Source organism: Mus musculus, chromosome 5 (genome assembly GCF_000001635.26).
Source record: "Mus musculus strain C57BL/6J chromosome 5, GRCm38.p6 C57BL/6J".
In the NCBI taxonomy this organism is placed as follows: domain Eukaryota; kingdom Metazoa; phylum Chordata; class Mammalia; order Rodentia; family Muridae; genus Mus; species Mus musculus.
The window spans coordinates 88,710,694-88,735,405 of record NC_000071.6 but is presented as its reverse complement, the minus strand read 5'-3'; the positions used below and the strand labels follow the sequence as shown (position 1 = coordinate 88,735,405).

The window sequence follows — 24,712 nt, the reverse complement described above, 5'->3', positions numbered from 1 at the left end:
AACTCACTCTGTAGACCAGGCTGGCCTCGAACTCAGAAATCCGCCTGCCTCTGCCTCCTGGGTGCTGGTATTAAAGGCATGTGCTACCACTGCCCAGAAAGATTTCTATTTTTAGCTTATACAACTAGAACTAACACAAGAGACAAGCAGCATAGCACTTAACATACATGTATACATAGCATTAATAAATAGTAATGTCTCATTTTCAACTAATGTCAGTAGTACAACTACACAGAACTACAGAATTGGATTGACTCTAACACTAACAGTTTACATGTCAAGGAAAGGACTGGAGAGATGGCTCAGAGGTTAAGGTACTGGCTGTTCTTCCAGAAAGACCTAGGTTTGATTCTCAACATCTACGTGGTGGTTCACGTTCATCTAAAACTCAGTTCCTGGGGATTGGCTGCCCTCTTCTGGCCAACTCTGGCACCAGGCATACAAAGTGGTATACTGATATATACTCATACACATAAAATTAAAATTTTAAAAATAAATTTAAAAAGACTAGAAAGAATATTGAAATGACATCTAATGAACTATGAAAGGGCACAAGCCAGGGTAAAGAGTTAGATCCTGAACAAAAAGCATAAGCATGTTAAGGAAGCAGCAGCCAGCCAGAATAATAGGAAGAACACTGACAAAGACAGGCAGCTTCAGACAAATGAAATGGTAGCAATAATGTAAAGCAGGAGACATGGTGGAGAGGCATGCTGACCTGGTGAGCTAGTGAGCTAACACGGTAAACAAGGACCATCTCTAAAGATGTTCTTGAGCCTATTTCAGTCTCTTAAGTGAAAAATATAAAAATAAAAACTACAAAAAAAAAAAAAACAGGTAGACACCGAATTCTAGCCTCTTCCTTTTCCTATTAAATAAAAATGGATGCTAGCCAGGCATGGCCTTTACTTCCAGCACCCAAGAGGCAAAGGCAGGCAGATCTCTGTGAGTTTGAAGCTAATCAGGTCTACGTGATGAGTTCAAGGACAGCTAGAGCTACATAGTAAGATTCTGTCTCAAAAAACAAACAAACAAACAAAAAGGATCAACACTAGAAACTAGCAAGCTAAGTCTCTGATACCCAATCAGAGTTCTTGCTGCTTTGAATATGTGAGCGTTCTAAAGGTATTTTGTAACTGCTGTACACTGGCTACAACTATTTCACACAATATATTAAAATAAGTTTACATAAAGCATGTATAAAATTAAGAAACTTTAACCACTATTAGTGGGTTTGAAACTAATGAGTTAAAAACTATTAAGGAGTATATCCATTCTATAATTTTAATATTCTTAAGGACAGAAATCACATCTTATTTACTTCTAAAGCCTCCTACTTTTTCTCCCTCTATCAGCTACCAATACTTTGGTTTACATACTAGAAAGGTCCAATAAATGGTTCATGCATTGCATAATGAGATAATTTATAAAACAACCAAACAGAATTTTGACTATGGAAACAGTTCATGTACAAGGCTTAGACATTTCACAGCAAGCAGAATGACCTTGTTTATAAAGACTCTGATTTATGTCTGTATACACTCAATCATCCAAGTCTCCCATTAATCCAGTAGAGTAAGTATTTTTCCCTGTCCTTCACACAAGTGTAAAAGAAACAAAGATTAAGAATGTAGGTGGCATACATTCCTACTGCTACAGATATCTCGCTGTTTCTAAGACCTTTCACTGGACACTGCTAGAACACAGATACCCATGCCAATGCATGCCCATTTTAGACATCTGTATCTGTCTGTCTGTATTAAGAGAGTCTGTACCACTCAAGCCTGGAACAGAAGTGTCATTCTAGCCTCCCCCCATTTTCACTTTGTCAGTACAAAACTTGATTGCCAAATTGTACTCAATTATTTATTTGCTACATAGGTTTTTGACCCATCTTGGTTAACTTCCTTGTGACCTGGGCTCCAACAGCAATAATCAAAAACATAACCTTCATGCTTAGAGAATTTTTTTGCCACAGCATTAGATTTAACTCCTGAAATAGTTGTTTAAAAGCTTCCTGTGGCAATAGTCTTTACTCAGAAGACTAATTCCATTTCCACTATCCCTTCTTCACCAAAACCTCAATTTGCTGTGTTATTCTCGACTCTTAGAAAGCACCTTTGAGTCAGTGAAGAGCTAGACAGTTTGAACATTATTTTGAGGACGGCTGCTTATGCTCTGACTTACTCTTCAGGATTACTGAAGAGGATTTACGAGCCAAAACTGTGAGTGGTTTTGTTCTTCTTCTCTGTGCTTTTAAGACTGGATCTTGCTGGGTCCAGAGACAGAGGCAGGTGGATCTCTTTATCCCTGTGAGTTCCAAGCCTGCCTGGTCTACTGAGCAAGTTCCAGGACAGCCAGGGCTACACAAAGAAACCCTGTCTCAAAATGTCCCCATATACACCAAAAACAAAACAAACAAGCCCACTTTATCTCTGTTGTCCAGCCTGGTCACCAATTCCCGGGCTCAGGTCATCTCTTTCCTCAGCCTCCTGAGAAGCTGTGATTAGAGGTGCATGCCTGGCTGGTATTTCTCACCTGAAGTGAAACACCAATACAGCAGAAAATGTGTCTTCCTACACTTTCCCCCCTACCATTTCTACTTACTTATTCTTCTTTTGTACTGCTACTTCTCTTCCAAAAAGCTCAAGGTTGATTGCCAGCAACTACCAGGCAGCTCACAACCACCAGTGACTCTGGTGCCAAGGAATCTGATGTCCTTTTCTGACTTGTATGAACACTGCTTTGTACAAGGTGCACATACATACTTATAACCAAAAAAACTGACCCACAATACATAATGCTTTAAAAAAAAAAAAAGTTAAGTAAAGTTACTGGGTGAGATGGCATACATCTATAACTGTAGCACTCTGGAGGCTAAGGCAGAATCATTACGTGTTTGAAGCCAGCCTAGGCTTCATAGTAAACTCCAGGACCTCTGAATTACAAAGCAAAACACTGTATAATAATAATGATGATGATAATAAATCAACAACAAAAGCTAGCAATAAGGCTATCCATGAGATTATCCAAATAATGCCACATACTTGCTTTCCTTCAAATTCTTAGTTTCCTTCAAACTTAGTTTCTAATCTCAGAAAAACCAGAATACCACTAATACATAGTATAATAAAAGTACAGAAATTGTCTATTATTTATTGGAAATGCTGAGAATTGTTATAAAATAACAGCCTCTAACAGTCATCAAAATGCTATAATATTCATATCATTGTTGCACGTGACTATAATTTATAGAGTGAAAATTTTTATAAACCCAGAATCTCTAGTTCTCCCAATATTTCCTGAGAATTGTTACTAAACACAAACTTCAAAGGAAAGAAAAACAGATTACTTAGATGCACGGATACCATACATATGGAGTCTCATACTGCTTTCATTCTTAAGCTATCTACCATAGGCACCCACAAATGTTATACACAGGGGTAAGGGGCAATACCCTGGGGCAGCCGCAAAACAGCTGGTGCCCAGCCACAAGAAAGTAACCAAGACAAGTCAAAACAAACAAAAAGCCCACTAGGGCCGGGCGGTGGTGGCGCACGTCTTTAATCCCAGCACTCGGGAGGCAGAGACAGGCGGATTTCTGAGTTCGAGGCCAGCGTGGTCTACAAAGTGAGTTCCAGGACAGCCAAGACTATACAGAGAAACCCTGTCTCAAAAAACCAAAAAAAAAAAAAAAAAAAGCCCACTAGGTAGTAAATAAGTAAATGAGGACAACTGGAAGACAAGTTTTAAGAAAGTGAAGGGGGAGGGCAACTAGAATGAACCCTATGTTACAGGCCTGAGTGCTACAACCTCATATAATACATACAGATGTTTTTAATGGACATGCATTTGTGTGGGTGTCCAGGGAAATGACTTAGGAATAGCAAGACATCTATAGCAGCAGGTGTATAGGACACAGAAACCAACATCAGGGTTGTCACTGACCAAAACTGGGACAATCTGAGCACCAAAGCTAGTAGTTTCAGATCCCAAGTAACTGAAGAACATTAGGAATCCACTTCCCTAGATTGTCCTGTTTGGGTACATGGTGTATGCACGCTTATGCACACGTGTGAATACCACAGGACTTCAGTTGTCTTCTTATGTCACTTTCAGCATCACCCTCTAGGCTGGCTAGTCAGAGAACCCCAGCCATTTTCATACTTTTTGTGTGTATACACACACACACACACACACACACACACACACACACACGATTTGCTGATCTCTCTCCATGGGAACAGCTCTGAGACTGACTGAGACATTAAAATGTCTTCAGTCAGAACTTCAGCTATTCATAGCCAATAAATCTTGGTGGCTACAGAATCCTCGAGACTTATCATGCCATCCTTTCACATCGCAAAGATAGAAATTTATATTACAGTTTGGTTATACAATCCAAACTAACTTATAAAGAAAGACAGATGCCTTACTTTCTCAAACAAGTGCTGAAAATCTTTTGCTAAATTGTGCACACTATACATTCCTTACATATGTCAATACAGAAATGTGAATTACCTGTAAAAAGTTTATACGTTCAGAGAAAAATAACCAAAAAAGCAGCCATGAAAAGATTCACCTCGAGGATGCTAGAAGGATGCTGAGATACTGAGACATATTTATCCCAGCATCCTGCTACATCCAATCTCAGACTACCTCATTAGCTGCTTCACCAAACAGGTAGGTAGATCGTCCAGCATCACATATTGTTCCAGCAAGGACCTCAATTAAGCCCGGAACTTTCTCAGCATGCAGAGACTGGACAACTAATGTTACAACTAACTTTCTTAAGACGGACCAATATCCCAAATTTGGGGAGAGGAGCTCAAAAAAGAAAATGACACCCCCAGGCAACAGAAAGAAATTTCAAGAGAGTGACGACCCCATTCCCAAAAGGCTGAGGTGGATGGTTTTGGATCATTCAATGATGGATGTTTGTTGTTGTTTAAGGGGCTGGTTACAAGTTGTTATGGTCTTGGACAGGGAAGAAACACAACAAGGGAGGTCTATAGCCTTCCTTCTCTCCTATCTAGTGTTAGGAAGGAAAGGGAAAATTATAGGAATAAAGGGTAGATCACTGAATCTACTCTGAAAACTATAGAGCTACTACTAGCCAAAAATCTTACATTGGTATAGATCTTTGTATACTGATATGAAATTAAGGTTACACTTGTTTACATTAGTATGGACTTTGTATACTGATACAGATTTAGAATTATATTTTGTTATACCATACTATGTATACATATTTCAACTATTGTTTAATGTATTGTACCTATGCAATATTAAGTTCTAGTCCTTTTGAAATCTATTACAAACTATTCAGGATAAGAAATGCAAATTAGTAATCAGACAATCAAACTCATTGTCAAGTTAGATACAAGTTTAGGTAATTACAATAAGATGCTTTCAAAGTTGAACAGATAATAGCTAGAAACAAACAATCCATATATCCTATGGATAGATAGATGGTCTTCAAAAACCTCAGATATCCACAGAAAATGGCATTTAAGGATGTTTTATTAAACAAAAGGTTTTTTTGACAAAGAGATAGGTCTGCTCCTGGCAGCATCCCCCATTTTTCTTCCAAGATGACGAGCATCAAAGAAACTCCATATGGAGTTTGCTTCAATTGTGATAAGTTGGCCACTGAGCAAGAAACTGCCCTTGCTTCAATGGCTGACAATATGCTGTCCAACTGGATAGACAAATGGAATGCAGGGAAGTAAACTGCCAAGCTTTGCCAGGACAAGGTAGGCAAGTGCTTCAAAAGTCCTGCTTCACAGAAAAAGGTCTGTCAGACAGTCTGGGCCAGAAACTGAAGATGGTACTCCAGCAACTCAGAAAATGTTCCGTTATGTCCAGGCCACCAGCTATCTCTATCATTTCTCTAGTTTTAAAAGCTGCTTGCCTGCACTTCCTACACACTCAGGTGATAATTACTCTTCAAGTCTCTGATGGGGTTGAAGACTAGATGGTTACAGTCTCACAATTAAGCTTGAACTGTTTATGATTTGAGAAAATGTTTTAAGGTCTAAGACGATATTCTTAAGTTTTTAAATACAAGTTTTGATAGAAAATGATTGAAGTAGAGAACACTAAACTCAACAAGATAGGATAGGCAGTAGAGTACTTTCTTCAAAGTTGCCAAATACAAATGGACTGAACATTATGAATCTAATTCTTACCTGATGGTTTTCATAATCGTTCTTATGCTATATAATTTATTATGTAAGACAAAGAACCTTTTATTGCACTAAAAGGAAAAATGTAGAGAGACTCTCTTGTTTTCTGTGTGGAAGAATTACCTGTCCAAAAAAAAAGGCTATGGGCAATGAGCTGAGGCAGGATTAGAAAGTGGGACATCCAGAAAAGAGAGAAAGGATTCTGGAAGAGTCACGTGAGAAGGAAATTCATTCCAAACTTTGGAGGAGACAGTTGCATTAACCTGAGAGGTAACTAGCTGTATGGAAGACAGAACATGGAATAAATGGGTTAAATAAGTTACAAACAACCTAGTCAGGAACAAGCCGAAGCTTATAGCTTATATATGAATCATTTATTCATATATGATTAAGGACCAGAGTCGTTATTTCTGTGAACAAAGAGGCTAAGTGGAAAACTTCATGGTTACACCCCAGCCCTTTTATTATCTTAGACTAAGTAAATTAGGAACAATTCTGTTGTAACCAAAACAGCAGCAGCAGACTGTGTGGCTCCTCTCATGGCTGAAGGGCAAAGAGACAAGCAAGGCTGCTCAGGCCTCTCATAACAGCACTACTCATCCATCTCCCACAGGTCCTACCTTCTAATATGCACACAACTATACATTGGTGATTGTACAACTTTAGAGGAACAAAATATCCATCTTAATACAAACTAAGCTTCCTTACAATAAAATCTTATATAAACTTGCAGGTGATGAGAGAATTAGAACTCTTGCAATCATTATAAAAATAATTAAGATAAAAAGCTAGGACACTAAAGGGAGGGAGTAAAAACTGGAATGAGGACAGAACCAGTTACATAGAATCAGAATACTTACACAAAATGCTAATTACAAGGAGGAATTAAAAGGTAAAATAACAGTGAAAGATCCTGGCAGACAACTTAAACATCAAAACTAAAACACCAGTAATAACCGGGTGGTGGCACACACCTTTAATCCCAGCATTTGGGAGGCAGAGGCAGGCAGATTTCAGTGTATGAGGCTAGCCTTGTCTACAGAGCAAGTTCCAGGACATCAAGGGCTACAAAGAGTAACCCTGGGGGTGGGGGTGGGGGTGGGGTAGGTAGACACCACATACCAGTAATAGACAAATATTCAGATTTCAACAAATATGATCTGATGCTGTAAGAAAGAAAAACAGAGCACCACTTCAGTGGCACTTCTGCCCCATACACATAACCTATGTGCAAAAGGAAACATCAGAGAAACTGAAAGTGAGGGACAGTCTATAAAAATGACCTCGGTACCCGAGGATAAAGGTCATAAAAGAAGACTGAAGAAATATTTTGGTTAAAAACTGTGAGGCTGGCAACTGAGCTTCTTGATCAAGCACTGGGTTTCATTCCAACACCACAGGGGACTGAAAGAGCTGGGTATGTCTTATCTCTGTGTGTGTGTGTGTGTGTGTGTGTGTGTGTGTGTGTCTGTCTGTCTGTCTGTCTGTCTGTCTCTTTGTATTTGTGTGTATTTGTCTGTCTGAGTGGGTCTATCTGTGTGTGTGGGTCTGTGTCTGTGTGTGTGTTACTCTGAGATGTTAAAGTTACTGATAGGATCTACTGATAGGTACGGAACATCTGTAAAAATCTTTGAATAATCTTTTTAAAGATAGAAAACTTTTTAAAAAAATTTTAAAAACTGGTTTTGGTTTTGGTTTTGGTTTTTAAGACAAGGTTTCTCTGTGTAGCCCTGGCTATCCTAGAATTCACTCTGTAAACCAGGCTAGCCTCAAACTCAGTGATTCACCTGCCTCTGCCTCCCCAGTGCTGAGATTAAAGGCTTGCACCACCATGCCTGGCTAAAATAAAATGTTAAACAACTCAGCAAAAGAAAAGATTTTATAGCTACAATTGGTAATTATTGTTATAAGGTTTAATTATTGTTATAATAATTATAAGAGTTCTAATTAATTTTTCCATGATTATTTTACAGCCTACTATCAAATTGGAGAGATTATAAAAGTCTTACATTCATTAGTGCTATAGTTTGAACATGGGCAGTATTCCCTGAAAGGTTGGTTAATTTGCGAAAGGGGCTGTTTTGGGGATGATGTTCTTGCATGGTGATGGAACCCTTAGCAGACACAGCCTCATAATGAGTCCCTGTCAAACTCTAGTCATCAGGCTTGCATGCACACCCTTTGACCAGCTGAACCATTTCACTGGCCCAAAAGTCTATATGCACCATCACAAAGGAACTGACACATCTATGTGTGAAAAGAACTCATTTGTTTATCAGTGATAAATTATCAATTTGTAAAATGTAACAGAAAATACTTGCAAATTTATACCCAAAAATACAAACTATAGTTATCTTTGAAGCTCTAGTTGTAAATGGTATTCTCTGACTTTTTTTTTTTTTTTTTTTTTTTTTTTTTTTGGTTTTTCGAGACAGGGTTTCTCGGTATAGCTCTGGCTGTCCTGGAACTCACTTTGTAGACCAGGCTGGCCTCGAACTCAGAAATCCGCCTGCCTCTGCCTCCCCAGTGCTGGGATTAAAGGTGTGCGCCACCACACCCGGCCATTCTCTGACTTTTTGAGGCAAGGTCTCACACGTGTCACAGGCTCAAACTGGCAGTGTTCCTGCATCCTGGAGATTACAGACATGTACCAGCATGACTACCAGGAATTTTTTTTCTTTTTTTTCTTGTTTTGTAATATCTCCAGTAAACTAATTTAATACTAATGTAAGAATGAGTTATATTGAGTTTTAAAGTTTCTCCTTTATCATCCTGATGTGTTAGTGACAAAGCCTTAGAAAAGAACTCCACAAGTACAAACATAGTTAGTACCTGCTAACAGAGACTATAGCTGGAAACAGCTCTGACTTGAAAACCACCTTTTAAAAACACATGTTATATGTACTAAGGATTTAGGTCACTGATAGAACATATTCCTGGCTAGAAGGAGCCCTAGCCAGCACGACGGGTGGAGGAAGCAAGATATAAAACATAAACATGACATTGAATCAATTACAGACAAGACAGTATAGAATCATATCCCTAGATCCAGACTTCAGGGCTCGAATTAGCTGTACCATTTATTGACTACATGATGTTTTTGTTCCAATTTCCCTATCTAAAAAGTTGGATTCCTGCTAGTCATTTAACTAAGTTCTTTAAAGTACTGAGTGCCCAGGCTGGAGTCCCAGAGAACCCAGGTTCAGTTTACAGTACCCATCTGTAACTCCAGTTTCAGGGGATCCAATGCCCTCTTCTGACCTCCACAGGCACTGCATGTGCATGGGTCACATACATAAACTAGAAATAAGTAAACTTTTAAAGTACCTACTTCTTGGCTCATAGTAAACATTCACAAAGTTGCTATTTTGCTATTAAATTAACATATTATAGAGTAAAACAGTAATGCACTAAAATCAGCTAACTCATTTGTTTAAAAATGAAAAATAGAGATGGTGGGTTAGACATAGAAAAGAGAACAAGAGAGAAAAGCACATAAATATGAACTCAGACAAAATGCTGGATTTCAGCTGGGTGGAGGTGGTACACACCTTTAATCCCAGGCAGATCTCTGAGGTCCAGGTCAGCCTGGTCTACAGAGGGAGTTCCAAAACAGCCAGGGCTACACAGAGAAACCCTGTCTTGAAAGAAAGAGAAGAGAAGAGAAGAGAAGAGAAGAGAAGAGAAGAGAAGAGAAGAGAAGAGAAGAGAAGAGAAGAGAAGAGAAGAGGGAGGAAGAGAGAAAGAAAAACAAACAAATGGCTTGGGCCTCCTTCTTACACTGTTATTGTTACATAGAAAGATGGAAGGTATCCAGCAGAGTAACTAATACATAGTTCCTTCCTTTCTCCCTTCCACTCCCAAACCACTCTTGTTTGTCCTGTAGAGAAATAGATGACTTATACTTATTCACATCCCTAAACCATCTTTAGATACATAGTTAACTACATTGTTTTAACTCTATCAAAAAGCTTTATATTAGGAACAAACACTTTCATTTTTTCATTATTTTTCAAAAGAATTTTAAAATGCTTGAAACCAAGAGAACACAACATACTTTTTGATGATTAATTAAAAAGGATTCATTTTCATTCTAATTTCTCTGCATTTTTATTCTAATTTCTCTGCATTTCACATAAATAATAAAAATAAAAATAAAAAACTACCACCAACAACAAAAATCTAAAAGAGAACTGTTTTCCAAACCTGGACCAACAATCCTCAGCTGGTAGCTATGATTTGTCCCTCCAGTAGAACAGTGAACATTGAAGAGCCCATCTGCTAAGAAGTGCTATCTCCCCTTTCTTTCTTAGAGAACTCTTACCTTTCATTAAATATTTTTCATAAACCTCCTTGAAACCTACCTAGAACAAACTTGCTTCCTAGGCTTCGGGACCTCCTGAGTGCACTATGGCCATTAGAGATGACTGATACTGTCTCTGGGGTACCCATACTCTCCATATAGGCATGTAAGGAATTGGGTCTACAAAGTTAATTTAGGTTTTTATCCAGTTTCTATATTCAGCATCTGGGAGTTCAATTTAATCTGCAGACATGCAGAGGCCAATGTATAACACAACCACAGTTTAGCCTAGCATTTCACATAATGCAAGGAAAATTACCCTGAGCATCTGTATTTAAGAGTTGTACAAAAGTATAACACTGGAGGATTGTCTGTGTGTGCCCACCAGGACTGCCCTTACCTGCCTCCAGTCCCTAGCCAACTGCCTTACTTTGTCCCACAGCGTATCTGTTCTTCCACACTAATTTACTGACATTTAATCCTTGTGGTCACTGAGTACAACATAAACCCCACTAGCCAGGAAGCTTGGCTATCTTATCGTGAATGATACTTGGTGTCTGTGCTCATGCTGGGGCCCAGTAAGGCTGGGTCTGTAATCACTTAAGCTTTCCTTCTCAGACGTGACTCATCGTGTTCTAACCCTATCTCTCACTAGCCTATTTCCTCTGCTTTATCTACTTTTAACCTTCCCAAAAAGGTTCCAAGGACCAGTGGATCTCTATACTTAACTCTTTAAATTTTTCTCTTTCTCTGCTTCCTCTGCATAATAAACTATCAAAAAAAAATTGCCAGATTAGGGCTGGCAAAATAGCTCAGTGGTTAAGAGCACTGACTATTCTTCCAGAGGTCCTGAGTTCAATTCCCACCAACTACATGGTGGCTCATAACCATCTGTAATGAGATCTGGTGCCCTCTTCTGGTGTGTCAGAAGATAGCTACGGCATACTCATAAATAGATCTTTTTTAAAAAATTGCCAGATTAAATTTTGTTTCTTTTTTAGACAGTCTCAGTATTAGCCATGACTGACCTTGAACTCACAGAGATCCACCTGAATCTGCCTCTTAAACGCTGGGATTAAAATTGTGTGCCACCATGCCTGACTTCCTCCAGATTAACATTTTTGATTGTTAAAACTGATAGGCAAAACCTGTTGAGGGTATGTTAAGGGCAATCCCTACCTGAAAAAGCTTTCTATTTGTGACCTTGCTAGAAAAATTGTTTCTCAAATAATACAAACTCTCTAGATGATCACATTAGTTATAGCAATATATAACTAACATTCATCAGTTAAAAAATGAACTCATCTACCACATGCCTCACCTAATACTGAGTCACATAAAAACAGGACTCTATTACATGTGTATTCAGGGAGCAGCACTAGCCCCTTTCCAATCACCAAGTCAGCCAAGTATGGCCCTCCTATACTTCAACCATGTTAGCTTATGAGTTCCAAAAGACACAAGCCTGTCAGCTGCATCCATCCACACTGCTATTTTACAGCTTTTATCTTCTTGAGAACAGAATGAAAGCAATGTCAAATTACATTCAGCATGAGAGTTGCTTGGGTATGCTGATTAAAGGTGAACTGTGAGACAGACAGCTTACTGTAGAAGCCACTGGGTTTCTCTCCTCTAGTACTGGCAAACTCAGGATCAGCCCTAGAATAAATTTACTATTGAGTTCAAGGTATTAGGCAGGCTGACACAAGCCAGACCCTGTGCCTAGGAGAAAAATGTGTCCAGGGCTTTTCATCGTGTTCAGCTTTGCCCCAACACCCTAAAAAGAAATGGTACCCTAGCTATGAGCATGTGGAAATAGGGGTGCTACCAATGTAGTGACTGAAACTATGGGGGTGGGGAAAGAGAATCTGAACAGAAAAAAATGGCTAAATTCTGTTTGCTCCACAACAATAAAAGAGCATTTATGAGGTAGATTACAACGCTGAAGGGTTTGTTTTTATTTTGGTTTTAAATTAGAATTCTGAGCACCTGGGTGACTCTGAGAAAGCTTTCAAAAGAGTTCCTCTTCAGTGTAACCTCAAGGACCTGAAGCTCCAAGCCCTTTCTGTCTTACTTTTGTGCTCTGATCCCCACCCTCACCTCAAACTGGTCTGAAATACACGGGGAGTAAAATAACACCCAGCACTAAATGTAACACTGAAGTTGGTCTTAGCAGACGACTGGAGAACTACAGCCCAGTGGACCTAAATCAACCCTGAGAACAATACCCACATCCTATCTGGAAGGTGAATGAAAAAATACAACCTCTACAAATCAAGAAAGCACTGCAAGAAGCAGGGTGCTAGAGTCCCCAGACCCTCAAGCAACCCTGTTTTGAAATCCCCTCTATGGAACTTGGCTCTCTCCCTTTCTCAACCCTAAGACCTAACAAAGATGTAAAAGGGGTCTGAGTAGTCAGATAAGAACAATCCATCTTCCAGGCTTGGGACTCAGAAAACAGCAACGGGCAGCTGGCACTGAGCCGGGAGACCTGGCAAGTGTTGGATGACAGTCAGGAGAGTGGGGTGGGAGGTAAGCATGGAAGTACACACATGCACACACGAGTGGGAGGTGAGCTTGCAAACACACATATCTCTATCAAGAGAAAGAGACAAAAGGACAAGAGACAGAGGTGGAGACAAGCAGGCAGGCAAGCGAAGATGGAGCCAGGTAGAGAAATGCAGAAATAGACACTGGGGTCCATGACCCAGGTAGCACACTGGGACCTGAGAAGCAGCCAGCACCCCCAACCCCACCCCGACAGCACCAAGTGGACAGGGAGGCAGGGCACCCCAACAGAACATGAGGGTAGGGAGCAGTGTTCCCCCCACCCCCGCCCTCTGACAGCACCAGGAGGATGGAAAGGCAGGGTCCGACAGCACCAGGAGGACAAGGAGGCACGGCCCTGAGAGCAAGCACCAGGAGGAAGGGGAGACGGGGAAGGGCAGCTCCAAGACAGGGAAGCAGAGCCGGGCAGCACCGAGGACTAGAAGGCAGGGACGGGCAACACAAGGAGGACAGGGAGGCAGGGCTCCCAGACAGCACCCGGAGGACGGGGAGGAAGGACCGGGCAGCACCAGGAGGACCGGGAGGCAGAGCCGGGCAGCACACGGAGGACGGGGAAACAGGGCCGGGCAGCACCCGGAGGACGCAGAAGCAGGGCCCGGCAATAGCAGGAGGACGGGGAGGAAGGGCTGGGCAGCACCAAGAGGACCGGGAGGCAGGGCCGGGCAGCACACGGAGGACAGGGAAGCAGGGCCGGGCAGCACTCGGAGGACGGAGAGGCGGGGCTCGGCAATAGCAGGAGGACGGGGAAGCAGGGCCGGGCAGCACCAGGAGGACGGAGAGGCAGAGCCGGGCAGCACCAGGAGGACGGGGAGGCAGAGCCGGGCAGCACCAGGAGGACGGGGAGGCTGGGTCGGGCAGCACCAGGAGGACGGGGAGGCAGAGCCGGGCAGCACTAGGAGGACGGGGAGGCAGAGCCGGGCAGCACCAGGAGGACGGGGAGGCAGAGCCGGGCAGCACCAGGAGGACGGGGAGGCAGAGCCAGGCAGTACGGAAGACTAGAAGGCAGGGACCGGCAACACCAGGAGGATGGAGAGGCAAGGCTCCCCGACAGCACCAGGAAGATGGGGAGGCAAGGGCCGGGCAGCACCAGGAGGACGAGGAGGCAGGGCCCCGAGAGCACCCGGAGGACGAGGAGGCAGGGCCGGCCAGCACCCCGAGGTCGGGGCCTCTGGAGCCCGGGGCCCAGGGGGCGGCGGAACAAAGCCGGCGCTACTGGACTACTTACAACAAGAAGCTCATGTCGGCCGCGGCGTGGGCTGCGGGCTCGGCTGAGCGAAGCCTGGGGCGGCGGGCTTGAATCAGAGAAAAGGTGGCGGAGGGGGAAGGACGCGCGCCGGCGGCGGAGCGGCCGCGACTTCTCCGGCTTCGCTACTTGCCGCGGCCGGCTGAGGGGCGGAAGTGGAAGGCCAGGACTCGGCAGGCTCACCGGACTGGAAGCAGAGCGGCCGAGGAAGCACCGCCCGCCGCGTCCTCCTCGCAGCCCCGCGCTCCCGCGCCGAAGTCTCGCGAGAGCGAGCTCTGGCGCCCCGCCCACATTAGGATTACCTTCGGGTCACCTCTGCCTCCCGCACAGTCCAGCTGAGAGCTTGCCCGAGCACGTGACCTGGGGGGTTCGGAGCCCAGCGGGGAAGTGGACCTCCGTTCCAGGACGCCTGGGTCTCATGGATAGGGAGGGAGTCGCCATCAGAGAGGACAGCGGAAGGCCTTGGACTCGCTTTCTGTGCTCTGATTTAGGCAAGCACCCCACGAACTGAGAGCCACATCCCCAGTCCCTCTACGCCGCCCGCACTTAAAAAAAAAAAAAAAAAGTTTTTCTGCTTGTAACGACTTGGGGGGAGATGGAATTTTGGGAAAGGGAAATAAATGTTTTAGGAGGTAAGATCTTTATTTGAACAAGCTAGCTGTCTAGGGAAACGGAGGGAGCCCAGGAGAGCTGAGGACCAGATTCCCTGAGGCAGGGACGCTGGTTATCCATGGCCATACGGATTAACTAGTTGTGGAGTCCCTTCGAAGAACTGATGCCCAAAACGCTGGGAATTATTCAGCCAGGCGCTCGAAGGAACTTTAGTTCTCACCTGCTTAAGAGGCTGAGGGCAAAGCTTTATGTTTAAAGACTGTTTGATGGCTCCTGAGATGATTCAGCCAGTAAAGGAACTTGCCACCAAGCCTGATCGCCTGGAACCCACGCGGTAAAGAGAACCAGTTCCCACAAGTTGTCCTCTCATTTCCACACAAATTAAATAAATAGATAGTGCGTGGTGGTGCTTGCCTGAATCGCTATACCTCAGAGATGGAGGCAAAAGGATCACAAGTTTGGAGTAAGCCAAGACAGCACAGGAAGTTGTTTGTTTGTGTGTTTGTTTGTTTGTTTGTTTGTTTTTACCATAGGAGACAGTGGTATTCTTTACTCGCACCTGATGCTGAATCGAGGAATTTAAGTGGAACAGTGTGCAGATAGTAGCCCAACTTGAGCTTAGCGTTCCAAAAGACAGAGGATTCCTGAAAGTGATGCAAATATTCAATTTATCCGATTTCATTTCTACACCAGTAGTCAGCCGCGTTGGCTAAATGGTTTTAAAAACCTAAATGCAAGAAACCCGAACCTTCTATTATCTCAGGAACAGCAAATAATAACGTGAAAAGACAGCTTCAAAAGCCTTTAAGCCCAGAACTGGGAAGGCAGAGGTAGGCAGATCTGTGTGAGTCTAAGGCCAGCCTGATTTACATATGGAATTCCAAGCCAACCAGAAATAACATAGTGAGCTGCTGTCTAAAAAAATCAAAAATAAAAAAAATAAAACAGACAGCAAAAGGATTTACTATGATAAAAAAACAGTAAGTTGGTGATGTAAAAGCCTTATATTCAAATCTTGATATAATACTACTTACTATACCATATATAATTCCATAAAGGTCTTCCAAAGGCGAGATTTACCTCACCAGGTTAGAAACTATTTGAGGAAGAGTAGTTGAAGGAGCAAGTCAGAGCCCCAGTCTCACCCACTCTTAACTGTAGTTCTGGCAGCCAGACATGGCTGTGTGCTTAGAAAAGAAGGCTACCGAGACAGGAGAATTAGTTTAAGACCGGCCTGAGACTGTATTTCCAGACACTGGCTCAGAGAAACAGTATAGTAAAGCTTTTGATATTTTAAAATCTTTTGATTGGTTTGTGGTTTGTTTGGTTTTTTGGGGTTTTTGTTTGGTTGGGTTTTTTGTTTTGTTTTGTTTTGTTTTGTTTTTGTTTTTTGAGACAAGGTTTCTCTATTTAGCCTTGGCTGTCCTAGACCTTGTTCTATAGACCAGGCCAGGCTTGTACTCAGAGATCTGCCTGCCTCTGCCTCTGCCCCACTGTCCCTCTGCCCCTCTGCCTCTGCATGCTGGGATTGAAGGCATGTACCACCGCCACCTGACTATTACATAATCTTTAAGAAACTTGTTGGTTCTAAAGTTCTGTCCTGACAGAGTCTTCCTTCTAAAGCCCGGCACACGTTTTTACCTGCTTCCTGATTTGCTTAGGCGGCCCTGCCTTTGGTTTGATATAAAGTCTAAGCTTCTTATACTGAATCAGAAAAAAAGACTGGCAGGGGAAGGACGCCTCTGCAAGTCTTACTGCTGAGTACTGATCTATCTATCACATTGCTGGAAATGCCTCTTTGACTTGGCATCCTAAAACTGAGAGAAATGTCATGTTAATAATACAGAATATAATTCTGCAAGGTTAGACTTTAAATCAACCAATGACTGTCTTCAGTATACTAGAAGGAATTTTAGAATCAGAAAATTGCATTCAAGTAGATGTTTTTAATAATGATAATTTCTCCTTTAACAGTACATATTTTATTCTACTTTCTAAAATTTCTTTTTCAGTTCTGGAGTGTGAATATACCAAAGATTTTAGTTGTGTGTGCGTTTGTGTGAGTATGGGTGCTCCTATGTGTAGGGCCACAGGACTGATTTTAGGAGTCTTCCTCAGATGCTATCCACATTTATTTGGTGAGGCAGAGACTCTTTAGGTTGATCCCAGAGCTCACTAATCTAACCAGCTTCCTATGCGGATCCCAACCAGGTCTTCTGAGCCACAGGAATTATAGGTGGGTGGCCGTGCCCACCTGGCATTTACCTGTGTTGCTTGCTACATTAGTGGGATTTAACCACTAAGCCATCTCCCCAGACATAAAGTTTTGATTTTATTTATGTGTATATGTGTGCGCCTACATCTTTGTATGTGCACCATGTTTTTGTATTAGATATTTTCTTCATTTACATTTCAAATGTTATCCTGAAAGTCCCCTATATCCTCCCCCTGCCCTGCTCCCCTACCCACCCACTCCCACTTCCTGGCCCTGGCATTCCCCTGTACTGGGGCATATAATCTTCGCAAAACCAAGGCCCTCTCCTCCCATTGATGGCCTACTAGGCCATCCTCTGCTACATATATGTGCACCATGTGTATGCAGGTCCCCTCAGAGGTCAGAAGGGGACATTCAGTCCTTGGAATTAGAGTTATAGTTGATTGTCAGCTGCCTGATAAAGGGGCTGGGAACCAAACGTGAATCCTGTGCAGGAGAAGCAGTGTCCTTAACTGCTAGACTGTCTCTCTAATCCCCAAAGTTTAGGTTTTATAGAAAGTTATTCTGTCAGGTTATAGAGCCTGGGCAGAGTGGGCAGGAGAAAATGGCATGAGAAGAGGAGACATTTATGCAGAAAGAAGACAGGCTTTTAACATGGAATCCAGGAGTAAACACACATGATACAGATAATAATACAAAATTAATCCGAGTAATTGTTAAATAGTGAACATTTACAAAAAGCCATAGGTTAACAAGTCACCACACAGCGCACAATGAACTTTTGGCCCTGGTGAGCATGTATGTCATATGGAAATCACTGTCCCTTGTAGAGAATGGACTATAGGTATCCAGCATTTCCAAAGCTATACACTTCTGAAATCATCCAAGAGCTTATTTACAATGGTATTGTTCATAGAAATAAGGAAAGAAAGGATTTAAAATCAAGTGTTCTTACCCTCTCTCGAAACCCCCCCCCCCCAAAAAAAAGAAACAAGTGTTCTTGAAATTGGTAGTAGGGGTAAGTGGAAGAAAGGAGTCAAAGGTGGCTGGGGTTTTTCCCTTTTCGATTAGTGGGTAGTGCTGCCATTTGTGATAGAGAAGATGTGAGTCAAATCAGGAAATACAACCAAAGGCTCCATTTTGGTTGGGCATGTCTGCTTTCAGATGTCTGTTAAACACCAGGTCAAGTTTTGACCTTCCTGTGATGCCTAGGAGAAATCTGAACCCAAAACATGGATATAGGAGTCTCCAGTAATTGAATGGCTTTTAAAGGCTCAGAGGGAGCTTTAAATAGGAAATTATGCCAGGTAAAAATAGACCAAGCAAGTCTTAAACATCTGTGTTTCTTCTTTCTTTAATTCTCTTCCCAAAATAGAAAGAGTCTCATCAAGCCTCTAGATCTAATTTACCAACTCATAAAAAAATACAGGTGAGAAATGGATGTTGACTTTTTTTTTTAATTAAAATTATACCACATGCAATCAGCAAAATTCAGAATGCGGGGAAGCCATGCCAGACCCTATTCCGTCAACAAAAGAAGAGAAAGGCACTGAAGGAGAAACAGTGGTCAGCTTTCTGTTGCTGTGACAAAATACTTGATAACCAGCCCGGTGAGGCTGAATTGTGTTTATACCCATAGTCCTTGCCCAGAGAGCAGTTAAGGACTCCTAACTGCTGGTTATGAGTTAAAGTACTGACAAAGAGTGACTGGTAAGTGTTCAGGCCATGAGACATATATAACAACCTACCACCACACATGTGTAAAGATTAATTCTGGTTTTGCCTTCCCAGCCTCTGCTCCCAGAAGGACCACTCTGAGATTAATTATTTTTAAATGTGTTGGCCATAAGCTTGGGCTCATCCCTGACTAGCTCATAACTTACTTAACTCATTCAAACTATTCTCTGTCTCCCATTTGATGAGTTACCTCTCCTTTGGTTCCAGCCCACTTCTTTCTTCCAGTCTCTTTAGCATCTTCCTCAGCACCTCAGATGAGTCTCTCTCTCTAGTCTGTGCTGAGTTCTCCTACTAGCTGGTTTATGTCTATCTCCTCCTTATGCTCTTGAATCTCTCTTTTATACTCTCACTAGTTCCCAGAATTCTCTCCCTTCCTGCTAATGTCTCACCTCTTTCTTTCCTCAGCTCATCAACCATCTGCTTTTTTATTGACAGGTGATGCTTAAGAGATTCTCTCTACACTCATGGGAACAGGAAAGGGAGAGGACATAAGAGCTGGAGGTCAGGAAGGAGTGTTGTGAAACAGTCTTCCAGACATACCACAGCCTCTGCACTTGCAGCCATAATTGCCCGAAGGAGATCAGCCTGGTCAATCAACATTCCAGACCGCAGCACTAATTGTACTCAGTGGGTACAAAATGAAGAAGATAGAAAAGTGGGAAGGAGATAGGTCAGAAGGGAGGTTCCAGAGGAATTAGGAGTGGATTGGGGTTAGACATGATCATGATACATTGTATACAGATTTGAATTGTAATCAGTAATAAAAGATATTTTCATAAAGTTACTAGAAGTAATAATGCTTTTTGAGCCAGGAATCATTTTTCACCCCCCACTAGCCAGCTTTCTTTCTGCATCTATTTAAAGATAGTCTTTCAACTATAAAACTAAAGGCAGACATTACTAATGTCAGAGGGGAGAAATGCTTCCTTCCCAATTTCTTAAAAATCCTTAAGAAGCTGTTCTCTTTTGATTCAGAAATGTGATCTGCTTCTGGAAGAATGGACATCTAGACCGAAAATCTAGCAAAAGGTATCTGGTGGCAAAGCCTTAGTAACCTGATAAGATGCATTGTGTCCTATAGGAACGCTTTGATTGTATAATATTCAGATAGATGTGGTAGTTATTACATCTAATTAGTTCATTACAGAAGATTGGTTTTGCAGCTACCACTTATCAAATATTTCTGTGAGCCAATCACTTTAGGTTTTCACACATTCTATTTTTTTTTTTAATTTGGTTCATGATGTTTCATGAGGCTGATATTGTGTGCGGTTTTTCCCCTTTTATAAACAAGGGAAGATTATCACTTGCTCAACTAGTTCACAGCTAGTAAGTACAATCTGAGCTTTGGAAACTCTATTTCCCCGCTTTCTCCTGTTCCCAGATAGACTCAATGAAAATGAATATATTCTAAGTAGATTGGGCACGTTACCCAATTCTACTTCTTATAGCCAGCAATCCAACCTGACTTAGCTTCGTCAAAGATAAACTGTAGTTACAAATGCTTCTGGAAACGGAGTAGTTTGACCCAGAAGAGAATGGAGAGTGGGGAGATGCTCAAGAATGACTACTGTGCAAACACAGAGAGCTGAGTTGGGTGCCCAGCACCCACATATAAACCCAAGCGTAGTTGGGTATCATAGTACATCTCTCTTACACCAGAACTCAGGAGGAAGAGGCAGACAGATCTCTGTGAGTCTCAAGCCAACCCTGGCCACATGATGAGACCCTGTCTCAAAACAACAACAAGCAAACAAATAACAAAAAACAAACACGGGCACACTGGCCATGATCTGTATCCACAACACTGGGACAGAGGAGGAAACAGGAGGATTCCAGAGGTTGGCCGGCTCTCTAGCCAATCCAGCTAAGATGGCCAGCTCCCAAATCAATGGAAAACCCATCACAAAAAGTGAGGGAAGTGGGCTAAGAAAACACTCAGTGTTGACATAGGTCCTCCATATGTGCACACATAGGCAAGTACAGCTACACGCATACACGCACATTCAACACACACAATGAGTCACAGAAGGTTGGTGTCTCTTGATATATTTGGTTTTTAAAAAGATAATAAGCAGAATAAAAACTTATTTTAAATAAGTCTTTACTGAAGATGGAAGAAAATAAATCTCTTGGTCACAAACCTAATAAAATACTTCTATTTGAAGTTGTTCTTTCTTTGCAGATGGGGTCTGTGCATAGAATGGCTAGATCTTAGGGAATAAGGCACAAATATGTTTGCCCACTTAACAAGCATTTATTGTCTATCAGGAGCTTCTATGAAAATAAGTAAATAAGCACAATAAAGTATATTGTGAGAGAAATGTAACTTTTACTTGCCTGGTGTAATTGTCATCTCTGAGGCTTACTGTCTCCATCTGTTAACCTAGGCCTAGTCTTGGAAGCTTCTAGCCACAGTCTTATCTAGACCTAGAATGTTTTCAGCCTCTGAGAGTCGCTACTGACTAAGCTCATCCTTTCCAGTTCTTTCTGAGCTCTGGCTGGCTGGTTCAACTCAGCTGTTCCAGATCAAACTCCTCTCCAAACTGACTGATTCAATATGGCTTCTCTTTCTCTCCCTCTCCTGAATTGCTATGCTTGGCCCTGCACTAACTCTAGCAATCTGTTCTAATCTTCAGGTTCCTTCTAATTCTCTGACTCTGTGTTCACCTGTAGCTAGCTTGTTCTCTGTCCAACCTGTCTGTGTACAACTGTCCTGGTAAAAACTGCCTTTTGCCTCTCTGCACTGCACCTTAAGTAGCTTCCCTGTCATCTCTCTTCTCATGAGAGCTGGGCAGATCCTATCCTGTCAGACCTTTCTCCGATTCATCACTTTGTCTGCCACTCAATTTAGACATCATTTCAAACATGGGTGCTTTCTTCTACAAACTAATTTTACCTTTATTATTTGGGATTAAATGTGTATACTAAGGATGTGTCCATATTCCAGCCGGAGGTATTGAAGAGTGTGCTAAGGGCTGAGCCACTCCACAACTAGAAACAGCTTTTTCCAGTAAATAATACAATCTTGGGGTTCACTGGATGATTAAAAGTCCTGCAACAGAGAAAGATTTGTGTTTATATATGACTGTGTACTAAAGGGATATCTCTTGCCAGGTGTGGTGGAACACACCTTTAATCCCAGCACTCAGGAGGCAGGAGCAGGTGGATCTCTATATACCAGGCCAGCCAAGGCAACATAGTGAGATCTTTTCTCAAATAAACAAAGGATGTCTCTTGTTTTGGTGATCAGAGTATTAGATCCTGTGTATTCAGAAATAAATAGTATGGAGGATGGAGCTGGAGTTGTAACTCTGTAGTAGAGGGTTTGCCTGGCATGGTAGGCCCTGGGGTTAATCTATAACATTCTCTAAGATTGGATACTGTGAATTTACTTCCTACATTTAAATAACTGCTGCCTTTATTGGAGGGCATGGTGGCGCAAGCCTTCAATCCCAGCACTTTAAAGGCAGAGGCAGGCAGGCCTCTTAGTTCAAGACCAACCTGGTCTACATATCAAGTTTCAGGATATCAAGTGCTAAACAGAGAAACCCTATCTAGAAAAAAACAAAAACAAAAACAATTACAGCTTGCATTTATAAACAGCATAAAAAATTTTTAAAATTAAGTTATAAATAAAATGATGTTACATATTCAAAATTAAAAATTAAAAAAAGTGAAGTTCTTCTTCATATTATGGTGTTTTGAAGCACAACAGGGAAATTGATTTCACTCTCCACCCAACAAGAGTCAGCCTCCCAGGACTTTTTAGGAAATGCTATTTTTAGCATAAGTTTGAGGATCTCAGTCCATGGGACGTTATAAGAGCTTTCCTGTGAGCTGGAATTGTACTCAGTGGTAAGTCCAAGCCCTAGATCAATCCCCAACACCTGAAAAAAAAAAAAAAAAAGGTAGCAAGCTCTCAGGGAGGATGACCTGCTGGCCTGAGCCTGATCCCCGGAAGCCCAGGGATTGAGGCTCCTGAAGGTGTTTTCTGACTTGATACTCACACTGTGGCCCATGCACTATGGCACACATACCCTCCCCCTACACACACACACACACACACACACACACACACATGCATATGCATATGCACACGCGTCCGTGCGCCTTAAAAGGTAAGATAAAATGGACCTTGTACTTTTTCAGTAAATGTTGAATTTTATTGTCAAGAAGTCTGGCATTGCCCAAATTTGTCTTCCCCAAAAAAGTAAAAGCAATTACTCCTTTAGTATGCGGCATGCTGATGAGGAAAGAGAATCTTTTCAACGTTATCCAAAGTCACCTTTCACAAATGGGCAGTCCATTGCCAAGATCCCAAGTCTAAAATTAACTCTACCAGCTGTGATGCGGGTTGCTACATATAACACATGGGCTCAGGGGACTCCGTCGGCTTGGTTCGCTTGCTACTTCAATCCAGTCTGTTTGCTTGAGGTGCGTGTTGTGCACAGAACCTGGTAACTAAGCAGCTTGGATATATATGGAGACGAAACTAGTCTCTCCTTGAATCTCAGAAAAGCCTGGAAACGGTGTGGGGGATGGAGGAGTCACAGCTGAGTTTGCCAGAAAGGGGCTTAACTTTTAACCCCGTGGAAGCTTAGCAGAAAGCAGGCTGCTGATAGGCTGTCAGCGATCAAGAGATGCGGGTGGCATTTCAAGGAGGCTATGTTTTTAAGCCCATCATCTCCTCCAGGTCCTGTAGCCTGAAGGACCATATATAGACATAAAGAGCATCCCAACTGGGTGCCACTTAAAAATACTGTAGGAACCAGCAGCCCTTGCTTTCACCAGCACAAGTTTGTAATTGGCTGAGTAAAACAGAGCTTGTTCTGAGAGCTGCTGCCCTTGGGTGGTGCCCTGGGTTTAGGCTGTTTCCTCCTGCTCAACTCTCTACCTCAGAATCACAGAAAGCAACCCCCCTGGGCCGGGGGGGGGGGGCGGGGGGGGATGAAAGGAGTCAGTTATGACAATTTAAGAGTTTGCATAAATTTAAAGACTGGAGAACTGCTGTGAACCTAGGTATTTAGTGAGTTCTAGGCCAAAGAAAGAGAGGAGGGGAGGGAGGGGGAGGGGGAGGGGAGGGGAGGAGCAGTGAGAAGCAAGAAGTTCATCTTAGTTCACAGCATTGAATCCCTGCCTGTAAGACTGCTGGAATCCAAGGACCCCAGGCACTCCCTCCTCTTGACCATTTGTTCTCTCTCAGCAATGGCAGTTGCTACACCTGCTTCTTGGCATCTCTGCATGTTTTCTTTAGTTGTCACAGTCATAACCATAGCAACCTGAAAGAGCTATAATCCTCTTAGAGCTGGAGAGATGATATTCATTCTACCTTATACAACACAGTTACCCTGCCCTGCCCTGTAAGAATCTGATCCCATAGAGCCAAAGCATTTCTTTTGCCTCAGAAGAGATATTTGCAATCCTTCCCAGCTACTACTATGTCTGAGGACTCTATGGTCTCAAAATGCCCACCAGGAGTCCCTCTGATGTGTTTTATAAAACCAAGGATAAAGGATATGTTTGGTAGAGCGCGGTATGGTGCGGTGGGAAGAGGTACCTCAGCGGGCCCATGCTAAGGCATCCCTCTCCCCGAGATCCTGAGATACCAGCCATAGGATGGGTGTAGTATAGATTAGAGTTTATTTATGGGTATGGGGAGGGAAGTTGAGAAGGGAGTAAAGGCAGAGAAAAAAGAAGGGACAGAGAAGAGAAGAAGCCTGTGGGGAATTCACAGAGAGAGGGGAGGAGGGAGGCAGAAGAGAAGAGAGGGGGAAGGAGTTGGAGAGAGGAAGAGAGAGAGAGAGAGAGAGAGAGAGAGAGAGAGAAAGAGAAAGAGAGAGAGA

The 24,712-nt window shown here is 42.5% G+C and overlaps 1 protein-coding gene across 1 annotated transcript in view; it reads right to left on the bottom strand.

The window, feature by feature from the left end:
• The window catches only part of Mob1b (MOB kinase activator 1B), a 37,585-nt gene extending 23,050 nt beyond the window's left edge, over positions 1–14,535 (bottom strand). The window contains exon 1 of the mRNA NM_026735.2: positions 14,285–14,535. Coding sequence (NP_081011.1) covers positions 14,285–14,298 — 14 coding nt within the window. The 5' untranslated portion in view covers positions 14,299–14,535. The remainder of the gene's footprint in view (positions 1–14,284) is intronic.
• Positions 14,536–24,712: the final 10,177 nt, after the last annotated feature.